This window comes from Botryllus schlosseri, chromosome 1 (genome assembly GCF_051294905.1).
Source record: "Botryllus schlosseri isolate E-star chromosome 1, Bs_hap1, whole genome shotgun sequence".
NCBI classification, from domain to species: Eukaryota; Metazoa; Chordata; class Ascidiacea; order Stolidobranchia; family Styelidae; genus Botryllus; species Botryllus schlosseri.
Window position 1 is genome coordinate 10645512 of NC_137236.1, and position 24331 is coordinate 10669842.

The window sequence follows — 24331 nt, forward strand, 5'->3', positions numbered from 1 at the left end:
TTGAAGTCAGTGGTTCATCTTCGCTCAGCCAGTCCGGACTCAAAAAGAAGATGTCAAACTGATTTTGAGTAAACATTGAATATGAAATTTTTGTTCTTTGGTCAAATTTTCAATTTCATTTTCAATGGTATTGTTCCTTCAACACTGTTGGTGAGGCTTAGCTCATTTTGTGTGCCGGTATTCTACATAGTAATGTATAAGATTTGAAATGTTTCGTTTTTGTACCAAGTGAAAATTTGGTGTTCGCCGGAAGCGTTCGGATTAACGCAAGGTTTCGCCAAGTTTGTAAAAGTCAAGAACCGCTGATCTATATAGCGTCTCGCTGTGTTAGGAATTGATGGCGACGCGACTCATTCAGTAACTGCTATATGAAATTATGTAGCCATACCAAATACATGATATTACTTTCTATGCACTGTCGACTTCCTTCTCGAAATCAACTGCATCTTATACACTCGATATACCTATACGGGCTGAATATAAAGTGCTGGCAACTGATACTTTCGAGTGATTACTGAGGGATTTGTGATAGGCCTATATATAATGGTCACATGGAGCATGACTGTCATTGATCGAGATATAGGCGATATGTAAATTTGTAACGTTATTCTAACGTCGTTTTAGTGTGTACGAATAGAAAAATTATTGAAACCGATAAAGGTAGACCTAAGTAGGGATATTAATACATAAACCATAGTTGTATAGTTTCCAGAAAAGGGCAATCGTTTCGTTATTCAGAGCGCTGCTGTAGGCTACAGAAAAGTAGCAGAAAAATGAACCAGAGGGGCGAATCTGTGTACGAAGAAGGATATCTCGATATTTACGAAACCGCAAGTAAAGTCTGCTTTACATAATATAATTTCAACATAAATATATTCGAATACTTGATATGAATTTTCATCACGCTGTGCTACATAGCCTATTCGGGAGAGTTCGACATACAGCATTAGCTGCATGATGGTCATTTCCCGTGACCGTTGCCCATTATAAGAACCTACGTTTTGTTCTTTTAGTTATCAATCATTGTGTTCCGACTACTTCGGTCATTTATTACCAAGCCGATAGTTGTCATTCTGATTACTGATCCGCCAACTTTTAGAATGGCTCACATTCACCCAAGGCTTTGTGCGAAACATCGCTTACGCGGGTCGGATCGGATTGAAAACCGCTAAGATTTAGGGGGGAATTTTCGCTGTACGTGGTATTGGAACTGTATAGGCATGCCGTTAAATACTGTCTAGGCATACCGTTAATAAACACTGTCTTCGACGCTATGCCATATTTTGGGCATTATCATAATTCCTCGTGTTTCAGTTCATTCTTCTCCGGCTGGTGTAATATCGCCAGATCCTAAATCTCATGTCGCCAAACGAAACAAATCCAAGTCAAGAACAAAGAACAGATTTTGGTTGATGTTCTTACTGGCTACATTGGTCTTCGCAGTATGCTTGATCGCGTTACTTGCGGTGCTGTTGGAAAAGCAAACGGTAATCCAGTATTTTACTACTGTTTCAAAGTTGCATTTTTTTTGTATTCATAGTGTTTATTCATGAACGGTCATTTTGCATCGAGACGATATTTTTGTTATGATTCTCGAGTGCTGACTTATGGCTCGGTAACAGTAGCTTTTATCCGTATGAAAGAGAATTACTCGTGGCAGTATCTTGTTACAACGAACAGCTCGCGCAGGATGTCAAATTATTTCGGCAAGGATTTTAGTTTTTTCATTACATTCCAACACACAGCGTCTTTAATCTCACATTCTTCGTCTATTAGCAAAATCCATGATAATAATGAATCTCCCAAAAGCACGTCTTAACAAATACAGGGGAAACTAAATAATTCGGCGATTCACAACTATCGTGAAACCAGGGCATGGTATGGTATGGTATGGTATGGAAGTATGGTATGGTATGGATCGATATTTTGGTATGGAATATGGAACAATGCAAGTATGGTATGGAATGGAAGATTTTAATCTATGGTATGGAACGACATTTCCATACTTCCATACTTTGGTGTTTTATACATTTTATCGTGATCTGTGCAAGTTTCAAGAAGCGTACGTTGATCGCTGTTCACGGAATACGATCGATCTTGCTATGTGTGAACGTGAACTACTGAACACTGTGTAGGATCAAATACACGCAACGGTTTTATAAGAGCACTTGGATTGACATGATTTTGTGATGTAATAATGACAACAGTAATGTTGATCCGATATTCTACTGAGTCTAGACATCACGTCTCCGAACATATAGTCTATCATGTGACGCAATAATTGGTAACGTAGGCCACTCTAACTACCTCATTCCTTGAGTGACGACAGCTTACAAGCACTCATGATGCAAACGAACTAATTGCTCAATGTGATTGATAATTACATTTCGTCTGAAATAGTGTCCGCACATTTACACTATTTACATACCGAGATATCTTATTGGTCATATTTCAAACGCTCTCGCATTAAGATTATAGATCAGGGAGTGGGGTAGATATAGTTTGAAATTCTCGCCACGCTAACCCCAACCAAATACTGTACTAAAAATCACGCAGATCGCTGCAGTATTGATCGCCTGCAGCTGGGATATTTTATGGGTGCGCCTATATTATAAATTATTTTGCGAATATTTACTTCAAACTTGCATGTGCCTCATGCCAATGTACCGGAAATGCGATGATATCTTATGGAGCAGGGGCGTGCAACTTCTCTAGTCGGTGGGCCGGATATAGGAAAATTAAGTAGGCCTACTTGGCAGGCCGGATCGCTGAATGGATAAATTATTCGCCCATATATACAAGGAATATATCGTATTTATTGAATGTATTTTATCGACAGCAATGTCACTTCAAAGCGATTTCTCGCCGATAATGAAAATACAATGTGGATGTGAGAACAGCATTGTCATACAGGCGCCGCCATGTCTGCTTCTCTCTGATCAACTAAACTCACAGTGCAATCCTTAATTAGGATTTTAAAGCGTTTGATAAGCCCCTTTCCCCAAAATTTACCAAGATATCAATTCATTAGGGTTGAGTACATCGTAAATGCCGATAGTGCAAGTCTTCTCGCTTCGAAGAACTTACCCGTAGGCTCCACTCTCGCACGCTGCGCAGTGCGCATGCAGACCTATATAATAACATCCGGTCACTAAAATTTGACGTTCAGGCAAGTAGAGGGGAATCTCGGCAGACTGGGGCCGCGGGCCACATTATGATGTAAGACGGGAAACTGTCCGCGGGCCGGACAAAATCTCGTTGCGGGCCGTATGTTGCCAGTCCCTTTTATGGACGCGGTCCTCGATAACAATCTGCTGACTATCTCAAGTTGCTAGGAGGAAGATGTAGAGTAAAGGTACACGGCACCTCACCAATGTGAACTAAACCTCACCAAAACAGACTATGTGAAACTATTACCAGGAGTTAGATTCGCTTCATGGCTAGTTTAAGCAATAATGTTATCCGAAATATCAATAATATAGGTGCTAGAAAAGGTACTATACTTATGATATTGAAGTATTTGAAAGTATGGAATATGTTTCAAGTATGGTATGGAACAATGTTGGTATGGTATGGAAAATTGCAAGTATGGTATGGAGAGAGTAAGGCAAGTATGGAGTATGGAAAATTCTCGTTCCATACCATACCATACCATGCCCTGCGTGAAACAACCCGTGTCGAGGAAAACCCTGCAACACTACCTGACCAATTGTTGCAAAGACCATCATCATAGATAGAGATAGAGCTTGTGACGCCGCACACAGACGACATAAGTATACTTACCGATCAGCTTCTTTGAGGTACAGAACTTCAATATACAATTGAATAGTATATTCATATTGAAATGAACCCGAATATTTTCGGCTGATTCTCGTCAGGGGTATTCGTCAGCAACTAGTAGAGAATTCGAAAGAACAGCGTATATCAACAATCGTAACACTAAATATGACGTCACCAGCACGAAATGTCGAATACGAGTGCGATCAGTAAATATACAATATCTACTTGGAATATATCAGTTCTACAGGTAGAACCATATATAACACCTGTTCAGTACATGCAGGGATATGGTGTTATGGTGTTGTCATATCATATTTCAAACAGAGCTAATTTATCTCGGCCTGTGGCGGAAAATTCCGATGAGATAAACGTCACTCTATTCACTGTTGTTATCGATAATAATAATAATAATATTTTCGAATGATGCGAACCCCTGAAAGGTTCAGGCTCTTGTGAACGTGAATCCCTTTGAAAGTTATACGTGTCATACATGATATAGCTAGAGACGATTCAGGCCACTTTTAAATGTCACCAAATGCATCAACTGGAGCAATGAAATGCACTAATAATTCCATAAAATAAACATCTTCCGTCTTTTTGACAACAATTTCGACGATGACTTGCAAGAGAATATGAGCTTACGCCTTAACGGTCTAGGCCAGACCTGACAATGTATTCGGCGTCTGACTATTGCTACATTGATAATTATAAATATAATAAGCAGAGTCTAAGACTGGTCTATACTTGCTACCGATATTACCCCGTAAACAAGTTATTTAGTAGCCAAAAATTCAATGGCACGGATTTAGATTTTATGATACAATAAACATATGAAATCAAGATTGACCTCATTCGGTTGCTAGATTTTGTGCATTAGACAACGATGTATTCTTTATATCAATTTCACTGACTGGTTGAATATGCATCATTCATTGACTACCTACATGTAGTGTATTTCATTCTCGATGCTGTGTGATTGCGGGTCAAGCTATGGTAACTAGATGTTCATAAACGGAACGCTGAATATTCCGACCGCAATTTTGTAACAAAAGCTAGTACAATTCTTGAAATTGGAAAGGTGCATACTCGTTTAAGGTTGATTGTTTTACGTTGCCAGCTCCATGCATAGAGTGGTCGGAGTTGAACTGCCAAGAATTTTAACCTAAGATGCTATAATCACGCAGGAAAGGTTCACATTGCAGAACATACGAAGGTTCGTTTGCGAATGTAAACCTCTAAATTTTAGAGGTTCACACACAGAACGCGAACTTCACGTTCACACCAACCCTAATAATCATAACAATAATACTTTATCGATATAGTAAGAGGTTGAATACGTGAAACTTCGTACAGAGATTCCGGTGATAAAAATGGCCAAAAATCGTCAATATGTCCAATTAATTTCTGGAAATATTATTCCAAGCAAATTTCTGCTATTGTGTATATTTTTAAATAGTGTGTCCCAGCCATCACAAGAAGAAAGCAAGGGAACCTACTATTGCTCACCAATGGCATAATAGCTAGAAACGCACCCATGATGAATTAATATTTACTCTTTTTTTGCCAACGTAAACGCATACAACTCAATCAACTTGTATCTTCCAGTCAATTTCCTCAATGCTGCAAGCAAACGAAATATCACGCCCCGCGTCATGTCTGGAGCTGAGACAAAATGGAGTCCAAAGTAGCGGTATACATCAAATTCAATTGCCGGACGAGAATGTTCCAATTGAGGTAAGTTAAGCAGCTCTTTGACCATTATTCATTGACTACTTGTGTGTTCCCAAAAGCCAGATGAGAGAGTGAAATAAACACTTTCAGGCTTACTAGTGTGCTATTTACCGTAACTACAGTAACCATATTTGGGACTCCAGAAAGGGGGAACTTTTTAAAAGTCAAAAAAGTTAGTTCCAGGAAATCGAAAACTACTGATTTTGAAATCTTTACTAAAAATCGTGTTGTGTTGACTGAAAGAAGGTCATCACTGTGATTCGACTCCCGAATGACCCGCATTACCTATTTCGCGTTATTATTATGCCGATTTTCAGAGGACCCTGTCCATTAGCTTAGCTGTAAAAGTAAACGCTGTAAAGAAGGGCATTTAGGGGCCCTCGCAGGACATTTTCAATTTCCTGAAAAAGAAGGACAAACCCTCCTAATGGAGGACGTATGGTAACCAGAGTTGGACCAATTACAATATTTCAATTCAATTACAATTACAATTACTTCCTTGCATGTTTCAATTACATTATAATTACAATTACTCAATCCTAAAAATATCAAATTACAATTACAATTACTGTTAAACATGTAATTCATTACAATTATAATTACAATTGCAATTACTTTTAAACAGGTAATTGATTCAATAAAGAGGTGTTCTTTGACAACCGTAGCGACGTTATTAGCAACAATCTCAGGCTATTCATGTTTCATTCCTGATATGTAGAATACCCTTTAATTAAAAAAAAACTTGAACGTATTCGAACTATTCCTAATCATGAGTACTGAAAACTACAAGCACAGAAAAATGTTTCAAGCGACTGCTAAGAACCAAATGTTTGAGCGAGTAACAGCGAATAGGCTACAGGACAGTCAATGAAATGTAATCAAACGATTAGGCTACTCAGAGCTGAGTCAGGATAATGAAATGTAATTGGTAAGGCGTCAGCGATAAGGATGATACCGATAAGGTGCGTAAAATTAAAATAATTTCAAAAGGAAAGAACTTTCTGATAACTAAGAATTACAATATTTTGGTTCGCATTTACATTTTCACTTGCTCGGAAACTGTTAGATTGCATTTGATGAACATTAGGGTGCGACAAGTTTCTGGCCTCAGTAAATTTGGCCAAGATTGGAGGTAAGATTGGGATAACAACTCTACAAATGCGTGATCAAGTTTGATGAAGCCTTGGTTGGAAACTTGAATTTTTTTTGCTATTGTTGCAACAAGCCCTGGTACTGGTCAGAGATTTAAAAAAAACTTTGACCGTAGTGTAGGAAATGGTTCAGCACAGGTTTCAGAAGAGTTTATTTGCTGTTCATCCATTTTCGAAATATCAAGATTTAGTTTAGACTACTGGTTCTCTAACTTTTTTAAACAAGCCCCCCTTTATGACAGTAAATATTTCGTGCCCCATTTATCGTCATGGCACACAATAAAACCAGAAAGTTAGCAATCCTTACATAGGCTATAGTTTGATGGTATGGAAGGTTATGACTGTTGATGAGAGAATTATCCAATACGAAATTCCGACTATACACCGAACAATAACCATAAAACGGAGGTGAATCGGGCCAAGCGCGGAAAAAATTTCAGTTCACTGGAGCGTCGCGCCCCGTTCAGATGCTCTCACGCCGTCCAAGGAGGCACGCCCCCAGTTTGAGAAGCACTGATTTAGCCTATATTGTAATTCACAAAGTTTTCTGTTGCTACTGAAGTATGGGAAACAGTGTACGAAAATAGGTGCCACTACTGTGATTGTGGCTACGTGGGAAGAACGTCAAGACGTCTGCAGGACCGCATAAACCAACATGTCCCCAGATTTATCAGAACACGTGCGTCACGCGATGTGAAAAGATCACCCTTAACTCATTACTTCATCAACTCACCACTTCATCAACTCATCCACTTAAGATTGATGCTGATCGATCAAAGGCCATTAATTCTGCCATCGGCAAACATCTGTTGGATAATCCGATTTGTGCGAATAATTATCGAGACGACCGATTTCGAATCGTAGGGCGAGGCCGTTCACAATTCCATTTGTGTGCCTTGGAATCAACTTTTATCAAAATACACCAACCAAAACTCTGTCAACAAAAGGAGTTCGTGTACCACCTAAAAATAGTACATTGAACGCTCTCTCATTCGAAATTTCATGCTGGTGACGTCATATTTTGTGATACGATTGTTGATATACAATGTTCTTTCCAATTCTCTACTAGTTGCTGACGATTACCCCTGACGAGTGTCAGCCGAAAATATTCGGGTTCATTTCAATATGAATATACTATTCAATTGTATATTGAAGTTCTGTACCTCCAAGAAGCTCTTGAAACAGTTTAGCGTCACTGAATTATCTAGTTATAACGCAGCACGCATAGAACACCGATGTAAATAGGCTAATTATTAGATGTGGTGACTGTTTACTAATGCCCTAAGGCCTCTCGTCGTCATCCTGGTTCGTACCGTATTATCACTGGTGCGACGAATAAATGATTGATTAAATGATTATTTTATGTTGTGATTGTCAGGTTTCCAAGGAAATGTAATTGAGATTGTAATTAGGAAAAATTTTGATCAAATTACAATTACAATTACAATTACACAAAACAGAAATGCTTCAATTACAATCACAATTACATGAAAAAATGTAATCAATTACATTTAGCTCAATTACAAATTACAATTGATCCAACTCTGAGGGTAACCCTACCTTAACACCTTCGAAATAGTTGAGAAATGTTGGAAACAATTTGCTGTCTCTGACATGGAATGTACCTTCCATAGATACTGCACATTGCAGCTTGATGAAGAAAGATGATGTCCAAACCTGTTCCTTATGCAATCCAGCTTCACGTGTTGCATAGCAGTTGTCAGAATCAGGCTTGACAAAGCTAGTACATGAGTGATTCGATTTTATATCTAGTAATCTTCGGGTCGACTCGAGTATCACTCAATATGACGTCACAACAGAACAAGATATATGTAAAGTTCAAATATGTATCCTTTATGTTGCCACAAATAAAATGAAGCCAGTAGCTGAACAGCACATTCAAGAATATTTGGTATGTTTTTCGACAATATCGATTTCATTGCGATTTGTTAGCATCTTGTAAGTTGTAGCATCTGTACCTTTACGTACCAATTTATCGCCTTACTACCGTAAGCATCGAATTTTGCGAGTTGATGAACTGTATCGCTTCGAAGTATCAAAAGTTGTTCACAAATATTTTTCCAATAGTTTCCCTCCTGTGTTTGATGACTTTTTCATACCTGCTAAACATGTCCATTCCCATTACACGAGATCTTCGTCTAAAGGAAACGTCTACTTACCCCAACCCAATAGCAACCTAACTAAGAGATCTATCGACTACTCGGGACCTATCATCTGGAATGCATTACCATCACATATCCGTGAATTGCCTTATAATAGATTCAAAAAAGCCCTACTTGATCACCTCTTGTCGTTACACTAACACTGTTGCCATACCTCGCCCAGACATTGCTTCATTGATCATTTGCTACCATTGTTTAATTTTTTTCTATTTTCCTTTCGTAACTAAACATTTTTTTACAGCCAGACTGTTCTGAGTCAAGTGTACCTGTTTGATGCTGGTGTGATCAGACTAGATGACCTCCACGGTCTTATCGATCATTCCTATCTAATACCGAATACTGTGCACGCATATTTTCTGTACCACCATCACTGCCGTTTGTTATGTATTTTGGTTCGATGAAAATAAAGACTCTCTCTCTCTCTCTCTGAATGCGGCCTTACCACAATGTCATATCCATTGTACCGTGTAGTCTACGACATGACCAATCGAGGTTTACAGCTGTCCACAGTGGAACATAGCGTTGAATCTATTATTCTCATTGATAAATCAACGCTTTAATGGCACGAAGCGTATAATTTTATTCCTCGTAAGAATTATCTTTTGCTACTCGATGCGAATCACCAGAAATAATACTCGAAGCATTTCCCCAGCCCTAAATCCAATATAACGTAGATATCTAGGTGTCCTGTGAAATTGACGTTCCCGCGATATATTCCCTTCGCTCAAAATATGCCAGAGGGCTTCTGTACAACGGATTTTGGTAGCTGCTTAGTTGTAATATGCCATATCATTTACATGAATATATGTGCAACGTCTGAATGGTATAATCCCAAAGCGTTGCATGGAGTAGTCCTGCAATGTCGCGGTTTTGTGATCATTGCATTCGTTATGCTGCATTGAGTCATTGATATTGAGTTTGCTCATTTAACTGATACGACAGTTTCGCAGCACCAGTCATATTGTTGAAATGTTGCGTTTGATTATGATAGCAACTGACAGGATGTACTACAGCGCAAGAACACTATTGTCATGGTTACAATGTCACGAATGAAGAATATATTCGGTACTGATTCAAAATATTTTACTATGCCGAACATATTACATATATTGTCGAACATATGGCCGAACTCTGATTAAACTCCGCCAAACTAACACAATAACAAGCTGCTTGACAGATATCTAAAATTCATTTACGTGATCACTGATTGATTTGAAATCAAACCTTCGTTGACTTCCTCTGCGTTCGAGTCACTGTCTAAGTGGTTTATAAGTGTATTCTATCGGGAAAATATGCTGCTAGAAAATTGAGACCTTGTGATCCTAAATATTATATTTATTTATCGGCCAAATAATGAAGTTTCCTACCGTATAATGAAGCCATGTATTTGGTGGTGACATTTTTACATGATTTAACTGGCCCGGCCGTCAAAAGGTTGGAAACCGGACCGCGACTCAAATTGCGTTAGACACCATTGCTCTATACAGGTATAGCTTTTCATGTCATGAAGCTATGCGTTATCAGTGCTAACACCCTGGCTGAGCTTTTTATTATTTTTGAGTTGATGATATTGGCAAAGCTATCAATAAGGGGACTTGACTCAAAAAGTTTGCAAACCATGTCGTCTGGAAATGGTGTCAATTGATTCTAAATACAATAGCCGATATAACGTTCGACAGCTGCATTGACTATCTGATGTTTTCTTTTGGGACGGAAGTCTGCTGAGTAAAACTTCCCGAGAATTAACCATGTTTGATGTATTGCACTTTGTACGATGTCCGTGAGATGACTTGTGAAGTTACGCGGACGTGTTAATCAGCAGTACGGCTGGATTTAAAAGAAATGGCTGTTTAAAACAGTTTGTTTAAAACATGTTTTAAACAGTGTTTTAAACGAGTGGTTCTCAACCACCAAATAATTCATTTCAATTCAGATTGCAAGTTGGACTTTTGTCCTTTATGTAGAGAAATAAAACGTCAATATATTAAAATGGATTTAAAAATTTGGAACGCATTTTACCGCATCGTGTTGTAATAGAGCGTTTATGGTTGGCTTTGAGCGTAGGTCGCAATGGCGCAAGTGTTGTACGAAGTTATTTTGAAAGAAGACTATATTAAGTTTCGGACAAGCTACGGAGACTTTCGAGCATGTCACGTTATCTAATGGCGACAGTGCAATTAAGTGACGATTGGCAGTATATTGAAGGCCACTGCATAGAGAAGTGGTCTTAAACACGCGGTCCGCGACGGCATATTGGAATTCAGTAATTCGAAAATATATTCAGCTGTCACATGTTTTTTATAGATTTGAGAACTTAAATTTCACTCTAAAACTATTTAAAAATCCAGAAATCTCAATAAACTTCGCTATCACGTCACATTCAAAAGCTACAATGCGGTTGAAGATCAGCTATTGCGTCATATTTTTAATTTATTCAATTGAATTTTGCGCGCTACGTCTTGTAGAAACTTCGATCAAACCCCGCATTCGTATCCGAAATATAAAAAGGCAGCCTTAACTGAAGTTTCCAACATTACAATTGACTTGTACACATTTCTTGTAATTAAATTTAATGTTAAATTCGGTTTTTGAAGACTCACCGGTACGTACCATTTATTTTGAAGCTTTGCCGGTCCGCGAGGTCAAAAAGTTGAGAACCACTGTTTTAAACAAAGTCCTTAAAATGTTTTTTTTTTCAAGTTGTAAAATTATGCCATAATTGTGTAAATACCTTCCAAAAACATGTTGTATTAGCCTGCGGACAATTATCACCCGATAGGGCCGATGTATATCGACATGGGATGGTTGGAACCCTCAAAATAGTCGGTTCAACAGCAATAGTATTTCGTCAAAGAAGCAATATTTTAAATTATCAATACCAATCCACTATGACGTCACAGTTGAATATTTGTAACGTCGTGGCTTGAAAAACTCAAAAAAATTTGATAAAAAGCATGTTTTAAACAAGGGCATTGTTTTAAACATGTTCGTTTTAAATTGATTTTTGTTTTTAATGCAAACCTAATCGGCAGCCTGCTCGACTCCTATTTTGCAAGGGTGATCTAGTTATCAGTTTTATTGCGAGCAGACTAATATTTACAATTATGCACGAATTCTTGATTAGTCACTCTCAAGCACGAATAAAATGCCGTATGGTTTCAGTCGTGTTGCGCATAACCATTCTAAACTACCAAATATGACGTTGCATTGTTCAAGGAAGTTTACACATGAGATGCTTCCAGGTCTTCTGCGACATGGAAACTGACGGTGGCGGTTGGTCTCTGGTTGCGAGCGTACATGAATCCGATATCACTGCGAAATGTTCCTTTGATGATCGTTGGGCGCGCTACGCACCAGATGCAGAAACCTACAAGGGTATATGTTATCTCTTTTCGCGATGGTTTTCCAAAGAGTTATCACGAGAATATTTCATATCACCTATTCAAAGCGGTGTCAGTTCTTAATAATATTGTTGTACATGTCACGCAACGTTCTTTCTTTCGTGTATACTTGACGTGAAGGCATATGTAAAGTGCATTCACTATGGATCTGTAAGCATACAGGCATGTATGCTTCAACGCCTAAATTTATATTGTGAATAATATTACATGATATATCATAAATGCCGTATTAAGCGTCAGTATGATGCATTCAGCGAAGGCACAAATTAAATCTTTCTGCCTCTACAGTCTACGGATATGTTCGACATGATTATATTTTACTGCCTGAGCGAGTGTTAACCTTTACTAATCTTCGGAACTCTTACGCTAATTTGCAAACCTTCGCGGAACACCAAATATTCGCACCATGAAAACATATATCAACCACAATACATACATATTGCATCACTATAGTTTACTGGTGACTAAATGATTCGTGCATCTCCAGAATGTTGAGATAACATTATCATTTAAATATAGTCTTCGCACAAAGCAAAAACATTATAATGAATAATTCCTGCATATCGGTGTGGCTTCTGCGGTTCCTTCTCTTCAGATACTAGTTATGGGAGGCTTCACTTTCAATTGTGTCATTGCATTGTTCGGTCCAAATGCAACAGATTGATACCATTTGCATGACTACAAATTATTTTAGGAGTGTTGGATATAAATATTGGAGCATCATCACAAATCATATCTATGAGTTGAGCATTCTACAGAACCTCTGAAACTGACTTTTGAGAACCTCTAGTGCAGTGGTTCTCAACCTTTTCGTCTTCGCGGACCCCTTCTGGGCCGTCACGGACCCCCGCGGGGCCCCTCAAGTTTTTGTTCAAAATTACCTCAATTAACGTGCAAACCGTCATATGTCTTGTGCAAATATCAATAGCAGGCTAGTGATAAACAGCCACAAAATGACTGATCTTGAAAATAACAGCACACTATATGTGGAAATTGGTTAGACTTTTATTATTTCGAAAGGAATTTTCCAGCTGTATTTATTGTGTTGAAAATCCGCGTCTTCGATTTGATTTGAACGAGTGCCGACAATCCATTTCCACGAAGATATATTGGTGGCGAATGTAATATTAACGCGCAACGCTTCCTGCGACCGCTATTGGTGTGACTTTTTAATGATCATATCACGTCCAGCTTAGTCATTTCTATCCAGCATCTCATATTGATGTTATTTAGTGGTTATATCACAGGAGAAAATGGATTTCGTGGCGAGGTTTCAATTCCTTTATTGAGACAGATTAGGAAAAAATTCAGGAATTTCTGTTTCAAACGACTGTTTACTAATTTGCTGAGACTGACAACTCCAAATCCAAAATGTTTTGCAAGCATTTCAAGTCACCCTGTTATATTTTCCTATCTCCAGCATTTCATTTTTCCACAAACCCCAACAAAACATCTCTAAACAGCAATGCGTTTGTATCAGCGGGCTATTGGCAATTTTATAATTAAAATAAGTTTGCACAGTCAGATATTTCATCTGAGACGACCATTTTAATGATATGATTCGTAAAGTTTTAGCAATTATGAAGCGAAACTGGCTCATGCTTTTCCTAATTAAAAAATAAATAAAAAATAGGTTGTCAATCATTTTACAAATTTAGAGGCTTCGCGGACCCCCTCAAAATGCTTCACGGAGCCCCCGGGGTCCGCGGACCCCCGGTTGAGAACCACTGCTCTAGTGTTTCACCAAAGATAACTAACGTATGTTAGTTATCTATATATTCATGTAACAAAGGTTAAGAACCACCGTCCAAGACAATAGCACAACTGAATACTGCTCGCAGTCATTGTTATGAGGTTCTTCAGATATCTCAGTATAGTTGAGATCACGTAAATTTCCACTTTTATAGTTATATCTTCGCAATATAGCATGGACTAATAAGAACATAAGATTGGTGTGGACAGGCTAATCTCAGATGATTGTCGATTAAAAGTGATAGCTAAGATTTCAGAGATTAGTATCGTGGATTAAAAATTTGGATTAAACCAGGAAGTTTGATAAAATAAGATGTTAGGTTTCGGTACACGGCTTCAACTTTCTGCATTTATCTCTTATACGATTTGTTATAGGGATGAAGAGTAGGCTACTTGACCCTTCACTGGGATGTCAGTACGTATTAAAAGTGACTTCGGATTTACATGTTGATTTCGAAATTATCAACTTCAAAAATTCGCAGTGTTGAGAACACTGTGCTGCGTTTGAAAATTATTTTTCAGAGATCAAAGATGTTTTAACTGTTTTTGAATCAATTTTTTGCGCTGAACTAAAAAATGCAACCAGTTTTTCTCAATCAGGTCAAGTTTTTTCTCCAGGGCATATTCAATTATGCTAACTTTTGGTCATTATTCTACACAAACAAACTAATTTCTGTGGTAGCTTGATTGGTTATGCATGTTGTAAATTTTTGCAAGATGGTATTTTATTTAAATTCAAGGTTTTTGCCATGGCAGCGGTTTTATATACTACTAAAATATAATAACACAGTTGAATTAAAGGCACTTACAACTAACCAAGAAAGCATAATTTTGTTCAATGGTGCTCAACCTAACAGAAGAAGGTATAAGTTGATGTGTTACACTATAATAGACACGTGAACACTTTTAATATAACAAATATGTTTGAAATGCGAAATCCTTGTCAACATCGATGTGGGAAGTGTGAAATGAAAACGAAGTATTCAAAATAGCTTAACAAAGAAAGCGTTGTGCGAAACATGATGATAAATTAAACTGATACTGATACTGATATTCTAACGGTAAATACAATAACATTATATGGTGTAAATGATTTATGTTGACAATAAATGTCGCTTCAAAGATTTTCGTCTATGTTTGGAGTTATGTGTAGGCTATCCCTCGTTAAGTACCAACGGTGATCTGCAAACATGTTTAAGTCCCTGCATCCTTGATACCTTTCGTCCATCTGGCGAAAGTCCTGGTGGAATCTCTCTATTTGTTATTCGCTGTAATCACCATAGTTGACTTGAAAAATAATCCTAATGAGAAGACAAAAAGTGGCATTTTCACAGACATCAGGGCCTCAAGGGATTGAAAACTTTCAAGCAGCTATTTGACCTGTACTTCATAATCTGGGCTTTTATGCTTCCCGGGGAAAGTTTAAAATGACTACTCGAAAAACTGCCGATAGTCATTTTTCTACTGCACCCATGGTTGCAGTGAAACCTTCGTATTTGATCAGTTCACAGATCTATGGCCTATGCCCAAAGGTGATAATGATCCTGAAACTTGTTTACAGTATACTATAGGGCAGTGGTTCTCGAACTTTTTGTCTTCGCGGACCCTTTTCGGAACGTCACGGACCCCGCGGACCCCCACGAAGTTTTACTTCAAATTTAGCTAAATCATCGTGCAATCCTCGTCTCTGTTATGTGCAAATGATTACCGTAGGCATAGTGATAAACGGTCACAAAATGACTTTTCTTGAAAATAAGATCATACTATTCATGTAGAACTCGGGTTGACTTCTATTATTTCAAATCGAATTCTGCAACTGCATTTCTTGAAATATACGTGGTCGTGTCTTGAAAATCCGCGCTTTCGATTTGATATGAACGAGTACCGAAAATCTATTTGCACAAACATATGTGGTGGCGAATGTAATATTAGCACATAACGCTTCCGACGACGCATATGGGTATAATCGCAACAAATATGGCACCAAAATTGACAAGCAAATGATAATGAATATATACCGTCAAGCCTGGTCTTTTCTATCTAGCATTCTAGCAGCTTATCTTGAAGTTATCATGGAAAATGGTTATGTAGGGGAGATGTGGTACCGATGGATCAAAAATTGGAAAATGATCGCTGGCTCCAAAATGTTCAGCCGAAAACAGCAGATCTTTTGCTGGCTCAGCACTTTGATACAATCTCTACCTATCGCGCACATATACATGAATATCCGTCTTTTCAAAAAATATTTATGGATGTTTAAAATTTGTTGCTCGAACGTGTCATCGGTCCCAACCCGGTGGGTCCAATGGACACGACCCGGGGACCTATGACACATATACCCTAAAAAACTCAGATGTGACCACTTTTCTTGCTTAGTATTATAATCTAAGCTACAGCAAGCCAAAGAAGAATTTTCGGTCGCAACCGTCAAAAAATAGATTAAATATTGACACAAATGTTGTCATAAAATCACGTTTCGATTTAGGCTTGGACTTATAAATTTGAAGGTACATACATATTGCCCGAAAATCGACAGTGTGACTTCCAAAGACCTCGTTATAGCGATAAAACATCATATACAATTATTACATAAAGATTTTCTGTACGTAGTCATGTTTCATTTGTTTCATGATTAGTATGCTTGATTATTTTGCTTGATTTGGCTGTTGTATCATCGGTCCCCACCCTACTAATTTTGTACATGAATCGAAAAAAATCCACTCAAGGAAAGTACTGAAAAAAATAATAGGTTCTATTATATAGCCTGATACAAGCCCTAGACTTCACAATAAAAATGATTGCTGGTTTGTTTGTGTTGAAGGTTACAAAGAAAAATGTATATGTCGATATAAATTTAGTTTACACCCCCCAAAACAAAAAAACATCTGTGAGCGACCCCATAGTTCGCGCACGTCGAATTTTTTTGTATGTGAGGAAAGATGTTGCCAGTATGCAATTGTAGACAAGTTCACGAAGTGTAATCATGGAATTATCATAGAGAATTTTCAAAGTATTTTCGGTCCCAGTGATCCATCGGTACCACATCTCCCCTATATCACAGGATGAAAACGATTTTTGTAAACAATTGGAAGACGCGTGATTGACCTTACTTATCAAACTTTTTTTTTCACAATTACCAACAAAACATTTTTAAACAGCAACATTTTTGTATCAGTAGGCTATTTGCAATTAGAATGAGTCTGCACAGTGTACAGTGTAAGGTATTTCATCTCAGATGGCCATTCTGTTAATGTGAGCTCTGTAGTTTTACTAGTACTGTACCGAAACTGCCTCGTGATTTTCTGAATTTCCAACAAAATTAGGTGATCAATTATTTTGAGGCTTCGTGGACCCCTACTCGTGATATTACGAAATATCAAAGAGAGAAATCAGACTGCTAGCAATCGCAACGGATAGTTTGATGGCATTGAAGGTTATATGGCTATTGAGGAGAGAATTCTCAAATATGCACTTCGAACAATAGACAATAGCTAATGGATATACCATGAGCTGGAAGTAAATCGCGCTAAGGGCGAAAAATTTCAGTTAACAGCAGCTTTGCGCCCCCCTTCGGATGCTTTCGCGTCCCGTACTTTAAGAACTACTGCTATAGACAATGGTCTTCGTCATAATTGAAATATTTTCTAAACATTTCATCAAAACGTGATTGCTAAATCCTTTTTCTGACGTCACAATTCTCAATCGCATAACGCGGAAAACTGCAGTTTTCGAAAATTCAAATGGAATTTGCCAAAAATCTAGACCTGATTGAAGAAAATGGATGACAGTTGTGGATTCAGCATCAAAAAGTATACTAAGAACCGTCAATACTGTAGTAACCTTGAAATTCACGCAGCACAGTATTATAAGTAGTTTTGTACGGTATATCCAAGCATTCTTTTGGATAGGCCTATATATAGACCTGTGAATGGGAGTGGACCAACAGTACTACTGAACAGGCTTAAACGTATGGTTTCTTCGTGAGGGCAAATTCCACAACGTGTGAAAACAAGTGCGCGTCAGCAAGAAAGTTCATGAAAGCGGAAGCGATAATCTTGGTTCGACTGGTGTTCATGTGGACTATTTTCTGGTGCATGTAATTGCAACAAGTTATTAAATATGACTGACTCTCTCTAGTTCGCACACTAAGCAATGTTGCGAATATGTCATTCTCAATATGTGTTTTGTGGACGGGGAACAAAATCGATTGATACATTTTCAGTTGCCCACTGGTAGTGTTTTTGAATTCAAATTCGTACTAGTACCCGAATTAATTTATGTATCTTTTACATGCGAAATCGTAATTCATACTTGTCTTGTCAATAATGTCCTGATCTGCTTTCTTGAATTATTCAGGGAAAACGAATTGGGAAAATTCGATGACCTTTGGAGAAGTGAGAAAGTGTCTTCACGATGACTATAAAAACGCTGTGTTTCATAAAGTATCGGTGAGTAATGAGTAGGCTATTCCTGTCTCAGCAAACACCTGCTGCGAAGAGGTTGATCTCTATAACATATTCGTATTAAAACACATAATTGAGTCATATATAAGAGCTCCTCAACCGGGTGTATCGTACACCCTAGGGCAGGGGTGGACAAACTTTTCAGCTCGCGGGCAGCACTATATAAAATTAATATAAGAATCGTAAATTGAATATTGTTATTTGAGTATATAGTGACCTACAATACGAAAATATCAATATGTATTTGTATATTTAAAACAAACCGAACATTCACTTGATGATAACGTACACGCGTCCGAAACATTGGCGAGAATTATAAGCTGTTCGTCCCCATTATCAAAATTTGGGATGAAAGTCGGTTGTCCCGATTGCTAGAACTGGATGTAAATTTTAGTCCGTGAGCATTGATCTGTTCATGGATTTGCTGATTGTATTTTTGGTTTAACACATATTGCTAACATCATCATAACCTTGATTATTTCAAATACGCTTCTACACTATCTAAATATTATGAATACAAATACTTGTACAGGTACACCTACAAAAAACGAATCTATCTAACACACTCTAAGAAACTTGCTCGTGTTGCCAATATAAAATCACACTCGTGGTCAGAATTAAGTCATTTACGTTTCACGCTTTGTGATGTTTTAGAATTGAAACACTTCAAAATGCATGGCCGCAAGGTCGGGCTATCGCTGCATCAATAAAATACAATAAAGACTATCAGTGGCGGCTCGTGACAATATCGGGTGGTGGGGCAAAGGCCGCAAGCGACTTGTTATCAATATGACGTCACAGTAGCGTTTTTCAACGTTCATGATGGTCACATGAATTTCCCGTAAACAATGATTTTGGGATTTTTGGTGCGCTTTCACACGCTCTGACAAATGCTTCAGATCGCGATAACCAATTTTGTTCCAACAAGAGCCACTGCTTCCGGTACCGGCACTGTCGAATAAAAGACAGTAAAAGCAAAACAAGGCGTTTTTATCCTCGCTATAAGTAAGCCATTCATTTTGATCGAAATGCGCTGAAGAAAAGGCACGAGTGCGTTTTCCTCCGGCGTACGATTGGACCAATGGGCAATTTCTAGGCTGATACGGACCTAGTCGCTTTACCTCTAATTTTTGCTCTAAAGGCAGCTGGCTAAACGGCGTACGGAGCAAAGATTCAACACGATTCATGTTCGCACTTGACCTGACTACTTATCTGAAGAAATGGAAATGACTATAAATCGAGAGATTGCGTATGCCTTACTGGAAAGGTCAACGAGTTCGGACACATACGCAATTGTTATCTCATAGATTGGACAAGGAAATGTCATATTGAATCCAAAACATCATTCTGAAGAACTACGGATAGCAGCCTCGGAAATTCGGTCCCGGTACAGCTTGGGAGATTTTGACCTTGAGGCTGGAGATTGTCACACGACACATACGGCCTACGGTCTATAGTGTCTACTGTCTATATGTCTGCTGCAAAATCGCCTTCGGAAAATATATTACCGAATAAATACGTGGATGAAAGCCGAAAACTTGGTACACTGTTACATGAAATCATCGAGAAGTAGCCTCATGACCGTTTTCGGTATGGTCAGGCCGTGTTATTTTTGGCATATGCCAAAACTGCCAAAAATAGCTTATTTTTGGCATTTTTCAATTTTTATTTTTGGCAGTTTTGGCATCGACCTCTAAATAGATATTTTCAGACTCGAATTATTCATAACAACGCTTTATTTGGGTCAGTTTATCAAAAGAGACCAAAAAATGTGCAGCATCCACTTATAATCAGTACCAACAAACAATAATAGGAAGAAAAAACCCAGCGATTACATAGGTTAATAATATCAAACGAAACCACAAACTGTGCAGTCGGTATTGGTGCCAATAAGCAAAAAGAATGAGAAGCCTAACAAACACGCTCAACACCTGATTGTTACAGCTTTTGAATAGACTTAAATTGTTTGCACTGTAACAGTGCTTCCAAACTCAGGTCAGCAAAGTTTCTCCTGAATTAACTTTTCGCCCAACGAATCTGGGAAATATCGGCTTCAACAGTAGCCGTTGAGGGAAAGAATGTTGCCAGTCCTCCACAAAAGGTTTTCATAGCTTCAAAATTTTGGAGGGCAGAACCGGCTTCCAAGCATCATGAAAAGAGATCACTGCGGTAGTGCCATCGATCTCATCGCGGAAAGAATTTTCCTCCCGATACTTTTCCAGGAGTTTCCTGTGTTGTCTCTCAACACATTCTATTTTGTAGCCCGACCATCCCATCTCCATCAGTCTACCGATACATTTTAGGAGGACTTTTGTCACGTCAGATGGCTTTAATATTACCAACTCACATGGAAGAGTCCTGGGAAGGTTAGCTTGTTTAAGAACATTAACGCAACAAGACTGTCTGGCAAAACGAGACTGCAGCTCAGAAATAGCCGGACTGTTTGTTTTGTCACAATGCAAAAATCGTGGTTGAATCTGGGGGTTCCAGATCCATGAGCAGAATACAATTTATATTTTAGTAATCAGTACAGCGGAAGCTGTCCATTGATACCCGTTTTATCAAATTTAGCGCTCGGCAAGCTGGTCAAAAATAGCCGTAAAATTGCCTCTGGACGAATGGAAAGTATGACGTAAACCAAATGCAGTCAGCCGTTCAATCTCGCTGTGCCCACACCATTTAGGACACCATGCTTTCTCCCCTAATGGGTGGGCTGGACCCATAGAGTTCGAAACCTGCCCTTCACACACGCTCTTCTCGCTTGTAATGCGGTCCTGTTAACACAACACCATGAACGAAATACACTATTGGCATGCCGTGTTATTTTTGGCATATGCCAAAAATTGGTTATTTTTGGCATTTTCAAATTTTTATTTTTGGCAGTTTTGGCATCTGGTTCCTGAAATGCCAAAAATAACACGGCCTGGGTATGGTACACTGTCAAAATTAATACGAATTGATCAACGCCGAATTTTGCGTAAAATTTACTGAGGAATAGGCTGATCAAGCGATAAGCTGTTAGCCGCCATCGAAAACGAAACAGCTATCGCGCTTGACAGGGGTTGTAATTGTGAGCAAATGGCCCGAAGGCCACCATTCCACGGTGAAATTGACATTGGAGAATATAAAATAAAACTAAATATTTGAATGCAAACCGAGGATGTTAGTAAACTGTTTCATGATATCATCATCTCATCACCTATCTCAGTATGGAACACAGATACACCGGCTTTTGCGTGAAATCCGCAATGCGTTAGGTAGGCCTAGGCTAAGTGTCAGATCAGCGCACACCGCACATCTCTACCATACTCGAACTTGATAACGAAATTGCTGCCCTAATCATTGAGTGCCAACCTTGAGACTTGGCACAGCGTTCGATACTAAAATCAAAACATACCATGTAAAAGCTCATGACGGATCTAGCTAAGGAGCATCGTTAAAATTAATGGAGACCAATACCGGCTTTGCGTGAAATATGTTTGCGATACATGACGGATCAGCACACACTCGACTTTGGAAACGGAATTACTACCCTAAACTTTGAGTAGAAACCCTGAAACTTAGGACAGTGTTAAATACCACCATCACGACATGACATACCAAGTTTCAAGAATTATCATGGTGTGAAACACCATCAAAATCGACCTATACCAGCAAAGGTCGACTCAACGCATATCACGGTATCCGAGTTCAGATATAGATACGATTGTTACATCACACCTTAGGGGCGACAGGCATATATGCCCCGGTTGCTCGGCCATTTTACGAATAGGAGAGAGTATATCACCGTTTCTTAATTGTGCACGGCTTTGAGAGAATAGATAGTGAAAGCTTGTTATGAGCGCTACCGGGGCAAGCCCCGGCTAGGCATTCACAAAGCGAAAACACAGAAGAGTGTTCGTATGTATGGGCATTTGCAAGCGAAAGCACAAGAAGAACGCGGGTTTCGCTGTGATCTCGGTATATATTGAGCGCTGTGCGTCTATAAATGGTTAAATTGTTATTGAACGGAATTTTAGGTGGGGCAATGCCCCAGTTGCCCCATAGGACGAGCCGCCACTGAATACTATGTTTATAATATAACTTACGATTATCGTGTTGAAATATATTAAGAAAAAGTTTAATCAAGTACATACAGTAATTCGATTTTTAGTACGCATTTATCAATATTTTCACGTTTCCTGAGGTTTTTGCGGGCTGCACAAAACGGTGTTGCGGTCCGCAGTTTGCCCACTCCTGCCCTAGGGTGTACCATAATGTTCGAAGGGTGTATCTCTCGGATGTGGTGTACTGGCGTGTAATAGATTCCCATTACGATGTACCTATAACTAGTTACCCTAAAGCAGCGGTTCTCAACCTTTTTGGACATGCGCCCCCCTTGGCGATGGTCAAAAATATTGCGCCCCCCTGATTCCTCTGCACATATCGTCATGTAAAAAAGGGCACATCATCTAATAGTATACATATGGTATATCTTACGTCAATTTTGAATCCGCATTCCAGTTGTTGAGTCATGTCGTCCATTACATATCTGACAAATTTCCCCCAAACTCCTTTGAGAATACCAAAAAACATTGAACAATACATCAATTTATTTCAAGGTGCACTGAGACTAATCTTAATGCGAAGGCTGCGCCTGTTTTTTTAATACCAAATGTTCAATTCTAGGATAGGTAGCAGATAATGCGCATCTCATATCGGATTCACAGTCGAGTTTGTTTCTTGCTTTTGTCTTTATATTCACAAGAGTAGAAAAACCCTTTTCGCACAGGTAAGTGGAAGAAAATGGAAGAAGTATGCGTATAGCCACATTACCCACACTCTTGTAGATGTGGATATATTTCACCCAGAACTCAGTAAGTGGTAGTGCTTCAAAGTTGTCTCTTGCAGTAGAATTGCATGTTAGATCCACAAACTCCTCTTGCAAATAGTCCGGAAGAATATCCACATTCAAACGAAAGAGAGTCCTTGTCATCTGCCATTCCGGAAGCTCGGTGTCATTCAAGTCTGGAAAATAGCGTTCGAATTCTTGTTTCAGAAGTTGAAGGTGATTCTCCACCTCGGCTTTGAGCTCGCTCTTCATTTCAATTTGTTTTTTTTTGTCAAGGATAGTGTCAAGGTTGTAAAATGAAGCCGCATTTCCTTTTTGAATTCGACGATACCACAGCCCAAGTTTTTCTACGAAAGCGTGAATCGCATCATAGTCTGCTATGCGATTCGTATCCTTCCCCTGTAGAGAGAGATTTAAATTATTGAGGGCTTGAAATATGTCCACAAAGTAGGCCAACTGCAGTTGCATCTTCTCTGATGCAAATGACAGAAGCAGATCCTTTTTACCATGAGCTTCCAAAAATAGCTTCAGTTCTTCTCTCATTTCATAGATTCGAGCTAACATATTACCTTTTGACAACCACCGAACAGATGTATGAAACAGTAAAGTTTCATGATCGGAATCCATATCTTGACACAGTTTAGTAAACAATCTCGTATTGACTGCACTTGCTTTGACAAAGTTAACGATTCGAATGAATATTGCAAAATTATCCTTCATTGCAGCAGGTAGAGTTCTGGAAGCAAGAGCCTCTCGGTGAATCACGCAGTGCGATCCTACCGCATTTGTGCTTCTTTGCTATATCCTGGCAATGATTCCACTTCGCGATCCAATCATTGCTGGGGCACCGTCAGTGCAGACGCCAACAAGTTTCTCCCATTTTATAACATTGTTATCAAAAAATGTGGCGACAAGTTCGAATATATCTTCTGATTTAGTAGTCGTTTCCAAGGGTTTGCAAAATAATATGTCTTCTTCGATTGAAGTAGGCCCAACAAAGCGAACATAGACCATCAACTGAGACAATTGGGCAACATCA

The 24331-nt window shown here is 38.7% G+C and overlaps 1 protein-coding gene across 2 annotated transcripts in view; it reads left to right on the plus strand.

Moving 5' to 3' along the window:
* Positions 1–547: 547 nt before the first annotated feature.
* The window catches only part of LOC145454024 (uncharacterized), a 55871-nt gene continuing 32087 nt past the window's right edge, over positions 548–24331 (plus strand). For both annotated transcript variants that reach the window (XM_080332115.1, XM_080332036.1), the window contains exons 1-5: positions 548–834; positions 1315–1487; positions 5386–5514; positions 12088–12220; positions 18355–18446. In XM_080332115.1, coding sequence (XP_080188241.1) covers positions 774–834; positions 1315–1487; positions 5386–5514; positions 12088–12220; positions 18355–18446 — 588 coding nt within the window. In that variant the 5' untranslated portion in view covers positions 548–773. The remainder of the gene's footprint in view (positions 835–1314; positions 1488–5385; positions 5515–12087; positions 12221–18354; positions 18447–24331) is intronic.